Source organism: Pteropus medius, unplaced genomic scaffold (assembly GCF_902729225.1).
Source record: "Pteropus medius unplaced genomic scaffold, Ma_sr-lr_union100, whole genome shotgun sequence".
Classification (NCBI taxonomy): Eukaryota; Metazoa; Chordata; class Mammalia; order Chiroptera; family Pteropodidae; genus Pteropus; species Pteropus medius.
In genome coordinates, this window is record NW_024356249.1 from 14,117,108 (window position 1) to 14,133,543 (window position 16,436).

Genomic DNA, 16,436 nt, shown 5'->3' on the forward strand with positions numbered 1-16,436 from the left:
AGTGGCCTGAGGATTTTATAGGTCACCTCATTCAGATTCTCTTGCAGTGGCTAGTTTCAAAGCACTGACCCTAATCTATAATCAAATTCACCGGCTGTCTGAATCTGTTTAACCCCTTAAAAGAGCAGAATCCTACTGATGCTATGATAAATACTCAACCCCTGGATGGGGGGAAACATTGTGTTTCATGGTCTAGATCATCCAGAGAAAAGGTCAGAATGGCAAGCACTGGGCAAAGTTAGCATCACAAATTTTTTCCCCTGCAAAAAAGTAGATATTTTTTGTTTAACATGATCTTAACGTATTTTATTATATGTATATATAGTCAATATGATTTTAATGTATATTATTTATAAGTAAGGAATGGATATAGAATACACTGTTGAAATGTACCTCCACTTGCATTGTAACATGATATTAAAGTCCAGTGGGATGTAGACTTGAGGAAAACATTTCCTTATTGTGACCATATTTAAGTCAGTTCTCATTTACGAGACTCAGTTGCTCATCTCTGATATAAGGGTTTGTGTTAGAAGATGCTTCAGTTTGACTTGCATAGCATTTATTTAACTCATCTTGGTGCTGTAATACTAAATGCATCAGTAAGTACGTTCGCAGGCATAACTCACTGGTAGAATCGGCTTATATCCCAGAGAGTGCTTAGCTACAACATAGAGTAAACTGCTTCCCCTGGAATACAAGGATACAACTGATTCCTCAATTAGACATGCCTGTGATGTTTTCTCTTAATTAATGGTGGTGATTTGTGCTGTGAGTTATCCAAACTCCCTGTGATATGTGGCTGGCTAGGTTTAGATTTATCCTATAGGTCATAGGACAAAGTTTTGGTTGGAAGAATCACAAACATGGTCACATGCATGTCTTTAATTCTACTAGTGTCATATTGAATCAGTTGCCAACATTTAAATATCAGGACATTTCACATAAAAGAATGTTTCTGACTTATTTTTGAATAATCAGGCAAATGTGATAAACTGGGACCTATAGTGTGTCATATGCCAACAATCTGGAGCTGAGGATTGCCACTACCTTTGGGTGGCCATCTACTTTCTCTCTCATCTACATCCTCCCTGCCTTTCCTTTTGTTTCTGACAGTCTGGTATCTGAAGGCATTTGGGTTTGCATGTTTTGTTATCCAGAAAAGGACACCGGCCTTAATTAAAGTACTTCCATCTGGTGGTCCTCTCTGCTCGATGAGGCAGGATGGATCTCTCAGTTATTCTCACTACAAATGTATATTATTCCCTTAACCCATTAAGCCCTGTGGCTTACGAATTAACAAATCTATCAGGATCAGAGATAAGATCTCTCTTTAATGGAGACTGTCTTGTCACTCAAACTAATATTTGACACTCAAAAAATGGATTACTTCAAATGTTTAAAATTTTTAGAAAAATTCTGAGTTCATCCTAAAATTCTGTGAGCTCTCCAGATTTCTAAAAGTCCTCTAGACCATCAACTAATCTCTCAGGTCCATTCCTTCACCACACCAGAACACTCTCCCCAGACCCTCCAAGTATCCAAAATCTTTATTACTATACTCAGCTTAACTCTCAATTTCTGCCCCAGCTAAATAGAACACACAATGCAATTTACCTGGGACATTCTCAGAATAACCATTAACAGTATCCCTTTTATTCTCAAAAGTATCCAGGTTGTAACAATAAAATATTTCGGTTCATAATGGCATCTGTGTTTGTAATTATCATAACATAGAACAGTCTGTGTTCTAGAGTTTGAAGTTATAATTTTTTTTATTTAATAGCAGTCTTCTTTGACTATGAAGATTTCTTTTTTATTAACATCAAATTTAATAGACACCTCTCTCTAACTTTATTCTAGTAACAGTAGCATATCTCATATTTGTTTAGTTCAGCACTTTTCAAAATGTGGTTCTGGGACCCCTGTGGGTCCCTAAGACCTCCTCAGAGGGTCTGCAAAGTCAAAACTAGTTTTATAATAAGATAAAGACATTATTTGCTTTAATCTTCTCTCACAAACATTCAGAGGAGTTTTCCAGAGGCAACATGACATGTGACATGGCAATAGATTGTATGCAGAATCCAATAGTTCTCATTCTCTACAGAGATTTGCAAAAAAATAAATAAATAAAACAATACCACTATTCTCCTTTTAGAAAGTAAATTTGTATTTCCTAAATATGTTATTTGTTAGCATGTAATAGGGTTATTATTTTCGTTTTTAAACAAATTGCTAAACATTTAAAATTTTTCTCAATTTTACTTTCTAATAGAGCATTAGAAAACAACCTTTAGATAAAAAATGTAGAGAGATTCTGAGACTAAAAGTTGGAGAACTGCTGATGAAGTACTTGATACTTTTCAAATAATTTCACGTTTGTCATGCAATTTTGACTTTCATCTCTTCCAAAGTTGATATAATTCACATACTACAATGTTCACTCTTAAAGTTTATAGTTCAGGGATGCTTAGTATATTCACAAAGTTATATAACCATCACCACTATCTAATTTCAGAATATTTTCAAAATTATAAAAGAAACCCCTTGCCCATTAGCAATTATTCCCCATTCTGCCCTTTCCTCAGCCCCTGGCAACCACTAATCTACTCTCTGTCTCTATGGATTTGTCTGTCCTGGGCATTTCATATAAATGTAACCAGGCAATGTGTGGCCTTTTGTGTCTGGCTTCTTTGACTTGTCATAATGTTCTCAAGGTTTATCCATGTGTCAGAATTTCACTTTTTATGACTGAATAGTATTCCATTGTATGGATATATCACATTTGTTTATGCATTCATTATTTGATGGACACTTGGGTTGTTTCCAATTTTCGAAGCTATTATGAAAAAAAGCTGCTTGGAGCATTCATTTGAGTACAGACATGTTTTTATTTCTCTTGGGTATATACCTAAGAGTGGAATTGCTGGGTCAAATGGTAACTCTATGTTTAAATTTTGAGAAGCTTCCAAATTGTTTTTCAAAGTGGCTATACAATTTTAAATTCTCACCAATCATGTATGAGGATTCAATTTCTCTATATTCTTCCCAACGGATTGTTGTTGTCTTTTTTATGATAGCCATCCTAGAGGGTATGAAGTAGTATTCCATAGTGGTTGTGATTTGCATTTCTTTGGTGTCTAATGATCTTTTAATATGCATATTGGCCATTTGTGTATCTTCTTTACAGAAATGTCTATTCAAATCCTTTGCTCATTTTTTAAAAATTATATTGTCTTTTCATTGTTGAGTTGTAATAGTTTTTTATATATTCTAGATATTAGACCCTTATCAGACATGATTTACAAATATTTTCTCCCATTACGTGGATTGCCTTTTCACTTTCTTGATAGTGTCTTTGAAGCACAAATTTTTTAATTTTTATGTAGTTCAGTTTGTTTAGTTGTTCTTTGGTTGCTTGTGTTTTTGGTGTCATATGAAAAAATTCAGTGCCAAATCCAAGGTCACGAAGATTTAAACTTATGTTTCTTCCAAGAGTTTTATAGTTTTAGCTCTTAAATTTAGTCTTTTGGTCCATTTCAAGTTAATTTTTGTATGTAGTATGAGACAAGGTCCAACTTTATCTTTTTTTGCATTTGAATATCCAGTTGTCCTGCTTGCACTGTTTGATGAAAAGACTCTTCTTTCCTTCAGTGAATGGTCTTGGTACCCTCACCTGAGTAGTTTTACTTTTGACCCCACTTTCCTTGCTTCCAAGTTAGTCTTGACTAGTTGTGACTTTCACACAAATTCAAAGTGCATTTTCCCAGACCAAGCAGTATCTGTCAGACAATTAGTGCAAACATGTGATAAAGAAGTCAATTCTGAGAAACAGTTTACTCAGTCTCTATGAAAACATCTAGAATGAGTGATCACAGCAATCTCCTGGGTCTGTGAGAAGATAAATGATTCTGTGTGAATTCATCTTGAAGTTTCCTTTATGCTGTATAGATTGGATTTCCTGAGGTTCCATATGGAAAGGTGACAAATCTGTTGACTACTTGTTTGAATTGACTTTGGATAGCTTCTTTTATATTTTTAATACTGCTTTTTTTTATTTTCAGAAGATATGTAACATCAAAAGTTAGAAATTGCTATCTTTTTCTGGGAATTTTTGAGAATTCTACATTTGAGATTTCTACATTTATTTATTAAAGAAAATTTTAATCTATGTACTGAAAAGTAATTCTTTGAATATAAATAAGTCCTGGAAACAGAGATGAAAGTGTTGGAAGAGATGTGAGATCACATAATGCAAATCCTTGATTTTTAAAGGGAGAATAGTGAAGCCTACGAAAGTAAATTTATTTATCTAGGGGATACCCACAGAAAAGTAATCTGGCCATGAGGAAAGGTGATAGGAGGCTATATAGCCACAGTCTTGAAAAAGATTTTTTTTTCTTGGGTTTTTATAATTTCAGAATCTGAGATCCAGTCACTCTCTTAACTGTAGTTCTTCTTGGTCCAGACTCTCTCTCTTTCCCAGCAGCCTCTGCTGAAATTCCCGAGTGACTGATGCTGTGTCTTCCCAGGAGATAATATCCCTAGAGGAGAAAAGACAGGAAAGAGTGGCCAGGAGGAGATATGCTAGTGGTTTCTGATACTACTAGGTTCATACCAATTCCACATGTGTTTTCCTGAGTGTTTGTTTATAAAGTTGTGCATTCACACATGCATAATACTGATAACATTTTATTTCTAGAAAATAGGAACATTTCCAATTTTCAAATAACTATTGAAGGGTAATCCTTCTTTCTTTGGAGAAATGAATGATGCAATAAGTATAACTACTAACTCTTCTTCTCCAGACAAATGCATATTTCAAAGTATATAGGAAGAATTGGATAGTGAAATTGAAAGTAACATGTCTTAGAAAAAAAAACATTTATGTCCTTTTTGGCATTTTTGCTACCTAAGGAGTAAAAGAGTAAACATAATCAGATGTGTGCCCTAAATTTCTGGGAAGGTAGATTTCAAAAATTTTATAAGAAATGTATTTGTGCTCAAAGACAGGAGACAGGTAAATGCCTTCCTGACTGTCGACAAAGTAAAAGGTGTAAAAGTAAAATTAACTGTGCATCAGTGTCAATCTTGGGCCATACTCCAGAATGGACCACTGAATGGAAACAGTGCAGGAGACTAGAGTTAGCGGTAGTATCCAAAAGCTGCTTTCTACTGTAAAAGCATCAACTTAAAGGAAGGTATCTGGAGAAGGGAACCTGTTGAATATATTATCAGTGATTTGGGATAAAAAATATGGAGGGAACTATTGTTAAATTTGTGTGTAACGTTTATGTGATGAATGAAAGAAGTCATGGCAATTTAAACGTGTAAAAATCCAACAAGATAGAAATTAATGGGGAAAATTTTCCTTACCTATCAGGATGACAAGATAGAGATTACTTAGCTATAGTACATAGAAAAATATTTTCAAATGGGTAATAAGCTCGAACTATGTCAGCAATGTAATGGGGGAAAGCAAAACGTTCTGCAATGAAGCTTGTGTTCCTATAAGTACCGCATCCAGAACAACATCTGCAATAGAGCTGACATGGGGAACCAGGCAGGGGATGGAAAAAAAAAACTAGTCCAGGTTCTTAATCAGAGCATGCCCAGGACAGTGAAGAGACTTAAAATTTGAGACATGAGGGATATCTGAAGCAAAATGGATAAGGCTTTAAGTATATAAAGGCTGTCATATGGAAGAGTAGTTTGATTTTTATCTCCGATGCTCCCCAAAAGCAGAATTAAAGCAGTAAATGGAAGCTACAGGAAGGCAAATTTTGGCCCAATGTCAGGGGAAAAAATTCTAACAAAAAGGAAAGGGAATATTAAAATTTGAAATGAGAGATGAGTCATCCATCATTAGAAGCATTCAAGAACAGGCTGAAAAAAAAATGGGCTTTTGGGCATCAATATTTCACAGGGCCTTAGAACAATTTTCCATACCAGAGATACTATGATTCTCCCAAACTGGAGAATGCCATATCGGGTCAAGACACTTGCCATGAGACTTTATAATTAGTTATTTTAGGGACTATGAAAATGGAGATTGTTATGAAAAATAACAGAGCGGTCAGAATTAATTGCCTCTCAGGGCACTTGTCTTATGCTTTACTGAGCCACTAGGAATCGTTGGCTGTGGGTGTGCTATCTTCCCCATTCCATGCCAATGGAATGGGGAATGCTACACCTAGGAACCCTGGGTTCACCTCTGAATCCCCTACACATTCTCATGAGGATTATAATGATGCCCTGTGTGTCAAGACTACCAGAATATGACTGTATATAAGGTGACGCAGGGGAGTGAGGAATAAGCAGGGAGGGAGTGGGAATCAACAGAGTTCCAGACATTTTAGGGTAGTTTTAATCAACTTCCTTTCTAATCGTGTGCTAAGTATTCCAGAATCTTTTTTCATCTCTTCCGTTTTTTCACCAGCTCCCTGGTGAAGGCACAGCATCTTATTCACATCAATTCACTCACTGGAAGAATTTTTATTTGGGTCTATTTTATTAGCCTTTTAAAAAAAAAAATTAAAAAAAACCTCTCAAGGGTTCATACTACTCTTCACCACTACCATTTTATATCATGTTTATCTAGGCCAGAAGTATAAAGTAAGCCATGTCCTCATGGTCTGTCAGTTATGTAGTTTAACTGTAACATAAATTGAGAAGAAAACCTTCTTCTGAAAATGTCCCTCTGTGAATCTATGATTTAAAAAAAAATGTAAGCATAAATAACAGAATAAATTTTGATGTTTCTTCATAAGATCATAAGTAGTCGCAAGGCATACCTTTCCTCCCCCTGACTAATGAATTTCCTCTGTCAACAACCATTTTGAACCCAAAGCCACCAAAACCAAATAATACGCCAGGTAGTGAAGAGCGCTGAATGCTGTAGCTATGCCAACAGAAAATTACTGCAAAAGAGCAGCCTGGCTAACTTCCTGTATTCATGTTAATGATATATTGTAAAGTATTCTACACTCAGGTAAAAGTAAATTCCAAGGAAGATGGGTCAGCCTGACAGTAAACTGGATTGTGTCAATGTTACTTACTGCACTTAAAATGAAATCACTTTATCTTTTCATTGTCATCAAGGACAAGAGATATTCCAGGCTCAAAGGGACAATATTTCTGGTGGTAAACACAGTGAGAGAAACACCTTTTTTTCTTTTCTGAGATTGGAAAATAGACACGTTTGGCTGTGAGCAACAGTGAATTCATAGCAGAACTGAGATTACCAGGGAAAATTTTTACGTGACTAGTTTCTTGAAACTGGGCTCTCTAGCTATAATTAAAAGCAGTTTTTGACTGCCTGATTTGAACTATATGGAATCCTCATGACTTAACAAGAGGAGTGAACGTTTGGACCAGCTGGGGTTATATGGTGGTTCTACATGATCTGTTTCGGTAGCTCGTTGGCTTCCATTTCTAAGAGTTCTAGAGTCATAGCAATCCTCCTAGAGCACCTTAAACCTGGCCTGCCTTCCCATCCAGGGGATGACGATAAATGCTACACCTAGGAACCCTGGGTTCACCTCTGAATCCCCTACACATTCTCATGAGGATTATAATGATGCCCTGTGTGTCAAGACTACCAGAATATGACTGTATATAAGGTGACGCAGGGGAGTGAGGAATAAGCAGGGAGGGAGTGGGAATCAACAGAGTTCCAGACATTTTAGGGTAGTTTTAATCAACTTCCTTTCTAATCGTGTGCTAAGTATTCCAGAATCTTCTTTCATCTCTTCCGTTTTTTCCCCAACATCTCTGCTGCCCTTGTTCCCTTCATCCCTGAATTTTTCTCTTTCATCTTTCAGAGAGCCTCGGTAAAAGATATGGTGAGGCTTGGTCAAGAGAAGAACATTCCTCACACTCAGGTAGAGGGAGTGACTGGTCACGTCTGGGCTTCAGTGCTCAGGTGTCCTGGCGACTGCGGTTTCTGCTAGAGACAGGGCCTCCTCTTTTGGAATTTGCTTTGCTCCTCGGTTCATTGGTGCTGAGGTCCTCACCTCATAGGACACAGTTCAATCTTCATCTGTTCAGTCAGTCATTTACTTCACAGCGTTGGAGGAATGATTATTGAAGTTGGAGTTAATAATAAATGATACCAATTTAGGTGTTCAGGGACTTTTGTACGAATCTAGAATCTCTAGGGTAGATTATCCTACTCCAGAAAGTGACTTTTTCCTTTATTTTAGGAAATTAAAAAGAAAACTGGTGCAGTTAATTGATGTGCACCCGGAAATTTTACTATATATATATATTATCTGTACATTTCACTCTCATCAAGAGAATCAATTCATCATCTTAAGGAATAGAGAAGCGAACATGAAGAAATTGAAAACATTAAAAATTCCAAGATAAATGACTCTGGATGCCAGTTAAAATGAGGTGGGGTGGGGAATGATTTTATTTTCCATAGTATCTAAAAAAGCTTTTGGGCACAGCTCACATATGCCACTCAAAGAGTAAAATCTTCCCAGAGCAGTGTCTGGAAGTTTAGGAATTTATGAAGATAACCAGAATATGTAAGTTGGGGGATTCACCAAGACTGAATTTCAGAGTTAGTGATTAGTCCAGGCTAAGAAACAAATGACTGTCAGGAGAAAATCTGACTTACATTCTTTGAATTGATAGCATCAACAATAGCAATCAATTAAAACTGACATGCACTTTGAACCCTAAAAATCCTAAGAATGAAAATAGGAATGCATAATTGAAGCAAACATGGTGTCTTTTTATGTACAAATTCACCTGGCTGCTTTCACCAACAATAAAAGCATTTTGACTTATTTTCCCTCCATAAGCAAAATGTATGCTGAGCATATGTACTTTCTCATTTAAGTTTTTATGAGCTCATTTGCAATAAATATTCCCCCGTTGAATAAGCCATATCTCTTTGTAAACTTAAATACTCTATTAATAAACTGGTTTTGTAAGTCATATTATATAAGCAATGAGGCTAATTGATTTTTATTTATCTATGTTTAAATAATACAAGTAAACTTTTCACAGTATTCACTTGTCCCTAGAACTTTGCTAGGGACATAAGGGAAGTAACATAATGTCCTCTCCACTCAAAGAGTTAACAATCTTATTGAAGATTTAAGACTTACATGCATTATTAAAATAGTGAAAAATGTAAGTCAGTCTACTCACAGGGCAAAATATATCTTACAGATAATAACTCATTGAGTCTTAAATGTTAGTGCACATAAAACTATATAGGATGCCAATGAAATATGAAGATTTCCATTTTGATCTAATAGAGCAGAAAATCTGTATTTTTGTCAAGCGCCCAGATTGTCTGAATACAGTTGAACCAAGGAGCCCTCCTGGGCGACTGCACAGAAAGTCAGGACTTGGGAATTTGGGCAAAGACTGGAATTGTCAGGATGGATTTGTAGAAAGCAGTGGATTTGAGATGAGTCTACAAGGTTTAACATTAAGGATGGATGGAATTTAAAGACGGAGAAGGGAGGCTATTTCTTGGAAGAGGGAAAGGTCTGAAGCACAGCACAAATTTAGAAGTAAATGTGGCATAACAAACAGACAATTGGAAAACAAACCTGAGAGAAGCTGCCTGAAAGCTGGTATCCGTTGCCCTCATGTTGATTGTCCACATACCTTAAGCGTCTTGGACATTCGAACTTCTTTGTGAAGGTACCCAGAATATATAAAGAAAGAATCTTTCTTTCTCTTTATGCCTGAACCTGAGTTTCACATAAGTTATGTCTAACTATAAGATTCAATGGACATAGAGAGAGCAAGCTCTGGAGCTACAGTCCCTTAGCCAACCAAACCCTGTGCCTGTATACAAACTCTAAATGTGATGGTTTAGTGTTTAATGTGATGATTTTAGTGTTTAGCATCAAATTAATAGTCCTTATGGTAGGCACATGACATAGTACCAAAAAAAACCCAGCATTGCTTTAGGAGCCAGAAAGTACTGGATTTTAATCACTATTATATCACTTCTACATACCTGGGGTATTTTACTTGGCCTCTTTGACTTTTAGTTTCCAACTGTGTAAAATGAAAATAATAATAACAATACATACATACACACTTAGTATTGGGTTTTAAGGGTTAACTGAGGTGGTAAATGTAAACTCCCAGACACAGAGTAGATACCTATGAATGAATGAGCAATATTTCCTATTTTTTTTTTTATAGTTGTAAAGAACATGTTTTAAATGAACTAATCCATGATTATGCAATGGCATAGTAGGTACATTTTAGGTCAGATAGATAAAACAGAACAATTGTGATGCATTAAGAGATATTTATGTTTTTTGTTTTTTGTTTTTTGTTTTTACAAAAAAAGAGGTGAATGTTAATTGTGGGGCTGATTAACAATGCGCTGTCATTTGAAGGACACCCTGAGATATGTTTCCAAGGGACCCAGAGTCTCCTGTTAGAGTTTCGTTTTCTGGTAACTCTTGCAGAGGTATGCAGCCCATATTAGTCATTCGTGTTCAATGTGAATTATTTTTCAGATCTTTTCTCTCTACGGCAGTAGAGAGAAAACTGCTGAGGAACAGGAGATTGGCTGGATGGACATAAAGAAAAACTGGAAACGTTTTATAATAAGAGGCACCCACAGAAGATCAAACTGGCTAGAGCCTCAGGCCATAATAGGAGGGTCCTGCAAACCTTTGTCTAGTGAGAAATGGGCACCAGAATAGGGAAAATAGGGCACAGAAAGCAGGTGCTGACAAATGTCAAGTGCTTTTCCTTCAGCCTCTGTCTGGTTTGAGTACTATTGTTCCCTGCACAGTAAATTCCTCATTTCCATTAAATGTCACATGAATGCCTTTTTACTTTTGGTGTCATGTCACAAAGTAAAATCTTCTCAGAGGAGAAAGTGAGGCTTAAATGTTCTCACCAGGTGGCCTAAGGAAATCAGGGAACAGAAACATTTTCTTCAAAAAAATAGTGGGAAAAAAAAAGCAGTGATCTGTTATATAGAAAAAATAAATATTGAAGCTGTTTCAAGTAACTCAGTTCCTTTAATGTGTTTTGTAACACTATTATTACTGCCTATTATTGCTCACGGTTTATTACTATTATTATTTATAATTACCCTCTCTTTCATCTGAGAAATTCAAGGTAAAATATGCCTCTCTGGTTTGGAGACTTTTTTCCGTTTACTGTTCTGATTTTCCTGAATCACTATATGTGATGTCTTTAGAAATTTACACTTTTAGAGGGGAAAAAAAGTACTTTTTCATTTACATTAATAATACAGGGAGAGTTGGTGAAAGAATTCTTTTTCCTGATGGGAAAAGAAAGCAGAATTACATTCGCGTAGAATTAGAAATAAGATTTAAATGTTAAGTGTAGATTAGATAAATGTAAAGTTATTTATGCCCCCCAAAATAGACTATAAATTATAGAAGGAAATGTGTTTTGTTTATACCCAGGGCTGGGAGCACAGTAGTTGCTTAGTTGAGGTTTATTGGATGATCAATTTATAGCACAATGAAAAACAGAGTTCCTAGCCCTGAGGAGTTTCAAAATGCAACCTTCATATCACTGTCAGAACAGTCTCCATCTTAACACACACACACACACACACACACACACACACACACACACACACACACACACACACACACACTAGGATGGCCCGAATGACTCATCTCTGTGCAGATTCCCTTGTAATTATCTAGTCAGTATCAGCACAATAGTATCAACTCAATCCTGGAAAAGTCTTACAGGGGCAGGCTTTTATAAGGAGTCACAGTGACTTTTGGTTTCTTATCAAAAGCAGCAACAGCGTCCAGGAAATATGCAGAACTTTGCTTTCAAACAGTGAAGAAATCATTGTGTAATCGAGTGTGTTACTGGGTAGGAAAATGCTATTCAATGTCAGAAGCAGGGTTTTTTATCTTTTGAATGAGAACAGAAGATTCCGAATGGGAGAGGTCAGGAGTTCTCCGAGTCACACTTCACGTGAGCAGTGCAGAACACTGCCTCACTCAGTACGGTGTCTGAGAAGCCCCAGAGAAACCCGTCTGTACAAAACCCCTTCCCTTTCACACTACCACACACTGAAATTCCTACTGTTTCAATTCACGTGTCAAAAATGAGCTTCCTTCGAAGGGCGGCAGAGGCACCCAGTGGAGACTTGCTCAAGGCACCACCTAAGTGCAGTAACTCCTTCCGTTAGGGAGCCCTGGAAGTCAGGAGACATCAAAAGGGCCGGAGGGGCCTCATTGATGGCAAACTCAGCCAGTCTTACTATTTTGCCAGTCTATATTCCAGTTAATGTGAACACAGAAAATAGAAAAAGAACAACTTTTACCTTTCAAAAGCCATACCAGCAAATGGTCTTTGATTTCTTGCAGTCTTAGGCTTATCTCTCCAGTTAATTGTGACAGTAAAACAATAAAGATTGAGATTTAATTTTAACTCACGTTGGTCATTCTAGGGCACTGAGTGAAGAGGATGAGCTAGAGAAATATTAATCCAGGCTGGTTACTTAACATCTGCCTTATTTTGAGGAGAACACTATCTAAGGCACCCACTCAGGACAATGAAACTCTTTAGTTATATTTTGGTTTATCGCCGGTTTCTCCTCATAGTTTTTACTCTATTGATTTTACTGCCCTTGCCTATCATCCTCCGCAACAAGGTAAGTGAACCTGGAGAACAGGTTGGTGGACTTCCTGATTTATTTAATTGTCGTTCATTATTGCTGTGCAATTGCCTGGCTCAGAGCTGAATGAGTGGTGATCCTTTAGGGCTGAAGGAAGGATGCTCGTACATTGATCATTTTTCTCCTTCCTAGGTGGTTAACGTTGGTTGATTCTCAGTGTCATTAACTAGAATAATTAAATAGTCTATTCAATCAGACTTATTCTTTTCCTGTCAACTAGATGAGAGTTACAACCCTTGAGATCTTGTAGTTCAAGTTACTAATCTCCAGGGAGCATCCTGGTTTAGCACAGCCCCTTCCCCTGAGACTAGACAGAAATGTGATACCAAGGAATGAGCTGGAGGAACAACTGGGAGTCCTGGGAACAAACCAATTCACTTGTCAGCTCTGGGGCTCGGTATGGGTCACAGAACCTCCTGGAAATTTAGTTTCCTCTTGGGATAAGAAGATGTTGAAAGCATGAAATAATTTTTTTTTTTTTTGGTTAATCTTAAAATCTAATACATTACTAAGCTACCTTCTGGTCACTCCAGCTTGTATTCCATTTTGGTATACTTGTAAGCATTTCTCTGTTTGCTTTTAAATGTAGTCTGTCTATTAAGTCCAAATTGATAAACTCAATACATTTTTAAGCCCTTAGTAAAATGATTTAAATAAGCAGACATTTAGTGGGCACCTTCAGTATTCCAGGCATGACAAGTATCACTTACTGGTAAGAGGACAGACACTGGAGCCAGGCTTTCTGCTTTAAGTCTCAAATTTACCACGTACATGCTACATGTCCTGGGCAAGTTATTTAACCTCTCAGTACTTCTGTTTTTTTCATATGTAAGATTGGGATAGTATCGGTGTTGCTGTGAGAATTAAATATGAGTAAGTGCATTAAATATGAGCAGTGGCTGGCATACAGTAAGTGGGGCAGTGTGAGTCTCCCTGAATGTGTTGACTCCACAGCTGGCGTAACTCCCATAACCTCGTGATGCCTTTTCTCTGAGTAGAAGAGAACCATTCTGATGTTTTTCTCTAACAAGCATTAATCAAGGTTATGCCACTCTGGATTAAAACAGAATCGCTGTAATTATAATACCATGGGTCCTCAGAAGGTGGCCACTAATCTGAGACTCTGAGGAAAGTTCTTGTGAGCTCATGAAAAGTCTTTTTCGACTCCGCCAAGGTGTCCTCTACCTGCAAAGCTGTCAAAGGGACTGGCCTCTGCTGCCTGTAACTGTGGGTTGTCTCCTGCCAGGGGCAACCACCCAGCTGCAGCCTCCCAGGCCGGGCCTCTCCTTGCACCAAGGCCTCCTAGTACACTGTGGATGGAGGGAAGACCTCCTCATCCCTTTTGGTTAAACATTGTTCTGAGCCGCCACATTCTTACAGAATTTCTAGTGAAAACAGCAGGCACAGTCAGTTGTTTTGGTTTGGTTGGTTTTGTTTTGCAAATTCTATGCCTCTAATCTTTCCCTCTCTTCCCTACCCCCTCTACTACCCTTGAGCACTCCTTAAGAGTCTCTGGCAACCACCAGGTGACAAATTCTTGTCTCAGACACAGGGCTCTAATCTGAATGACCACCCTCAGCCCCCTTTGAAAACTTATATCCATCCAGATTGCATCTTCTCTTTCCAACTCCCCTGGTCCCATGTCCCCTAGACCTAGCTGGATCTACCATGAGCACATCCTGGTTCATCCTGGACACCTGCTATATTGTAGTATTTCTCCACTTAGTTTCAGCATAAGTCTGTCCTTACAGCAGAGAAAATAAGAAATTAAACTAGTTAAGCTAACTTAGGCCATGATTGCATATCATTCATGCTGCTTCTTTGACATATAAACCCATGAAACTTTGATTATCTTCCATAATTTTCAAAGAAAATGAATATAAACTCTGAAAGAGAAAACAAGTAAATAAATAAAAGGCAATGATTTCAGTGCACGATTCATTAACTTGAAAGTACATTCTTGCTAAGAAATGCAGTCATCGATTTTTTTTCAAGGTATTATGACAAGTGTATGTTAGGTCCGTGGGGAAACTAGGGGCCTGGCATTTGATGAACTGTGTTCCTCTTTCCTTTCCCTCTAATCAACTCATTTGTTAAAACTCAAATAATGTTAATAGGAGGGTTATTTTTCCTAGAACAATAACATGATTTCATTTTTTTTCGGTTACTCTAAATGCATATTTACTTATTTTTAATCAACTAAAAATTAAGGAATATTATTTTAACTGTTGCTTACAATGAAAGCAGAACTTTTTTCAGAAAAAAACTACTTTTGGATGGAATACAGTTTAAGTAAAGGCTGACTTTTATGTAGATGCAATTTATTGTTAACTATCAGGCTACTTTAAATGCATATTTAATCATTCAATCAAGTGATAAATAAACTCAAAGAATATTATGTTAACTGTTGCTTACAATGAGAGCAGAATTTTTTTTCCAGATAATCTGGCACTTTGGAGGGTATAAAATTTATTAGAGGCTTACATTGACATGGATGCAAATCAGTTTATTATAACTTTCAGGTTACCAAACTGGAGAACCCTATGCTTCTAAACACACAGTAACAGAATAAATAAAGATTCAAGCAAAACAAAACATCAATTTCGCTTTATAAAAACAATAAAATTACACGATCTAGAACCAACAATGAATCATTGGCTGATATATTTTTTTTCATTTTCCTACCAGTTATTCAGTTGTTTTTATAGACTGGCCTTAACCCTTACCTTAATTCCATCTCAAATCAAAATGTGGCATCAATAATGAGAGACTTTAAGTGATTTTTCAATGTAATATTCAAAGAGAAGGAGAAGAACTTAGCAGAGCATGCTTCTGTTCCAGGCATTCTGCCAAATGCTTTACCTAAATTATCTTATTTATAACCATTACAAACCAACAAGATAATCACATATGTTCTATCATTCTTAATTTACATTTGAAGAAATTGATTCTCAAACACATGTGACACAACAAAGGCCATACAGATGTGTGGAAACTTGATTTGAACTTGGGTTTTGCCAGAACTCGTAATTCATGCTTTAACGGTGTCCTCCCTCCCGCCCCGACTCCCCTACCCTGTATTTTGTATTTTTAAAGGTTTACCCTCTGTTTTGAAAAGTTTCATAAAGTGTAGCTTGGAATCATTTATCAACAACTCAGGCATTTCTCTTCATGATAATGTTTTAAACTGATCAAATCACAGAAGAGGTATAGCTTAGCCATTTTCTCAATTGACCTCATGCTACTCAATATCTTGAAGGTAGAAAACTGCAGTGATTCTAACCACTGGTGATGGGTCTTGTTAACCAAAAAAGAGGTTCAGTCTGTAATAAAGAACAAAAGGCATTTATTTGAGCAAAAGAATTGCAGTCCAGGAGAGGCAGACCCAGGTAGCAATCCAAACTGGGCTCTAAAGAGAACAAAGAAAGGCAGTGTTTATAAAGGCAAAAACCACAGAATGTAATTCTTTCATGCAAATGAGGGATTGCTGGCTAGGTTGACAGGAATGGGTTAGTTCCAGTATACAAAAATGGGAGGCGAAAACTACCAAGAGGAAGTAAAGTCCATAAGCGTCCAGACAGGGGTTGTTCCAGGATGTTTATGACTCAGCCTTGAGCTTAGTTTAGCAACAGGTTTAGCAGCTTAATAGCAGTTTGGAAAACTGAGGCACAAGATGTGCACAGGCCCCACTTCCTTAATAGCCTCCTGACTCTATTTTAGAGTGACTCAACTCTCTTAGTAATGCTTATTCCATTTTTTTTTTTTT

General features: G+C 36.9%; 1 protein-coding gene across 1 annotated transcript in view; it reads left to right on the forward strand.

The window, feature by feature from the left end:
• Positions 1-12,526: 12,526 nt before the first annotated feature.
• Positions 12,527-16,436, forward strand: part of SLC13A1 (solute carrier family 13 member 1) — a 90,444-nt gene continuing 86,534 nt past the window's right edge. The window contains exon 1 of the mRNA XM_039861063.1: positions 12,527-12,646. Coding sequence (XP_039716997.1) covers positions 12,548-12,646 — 99 coding nt within the window. The 5' untranslated portion in view covers positions 12,527-12,547. The remainder of the gene's footprint in view (positions 12,647-16,436) is intronic.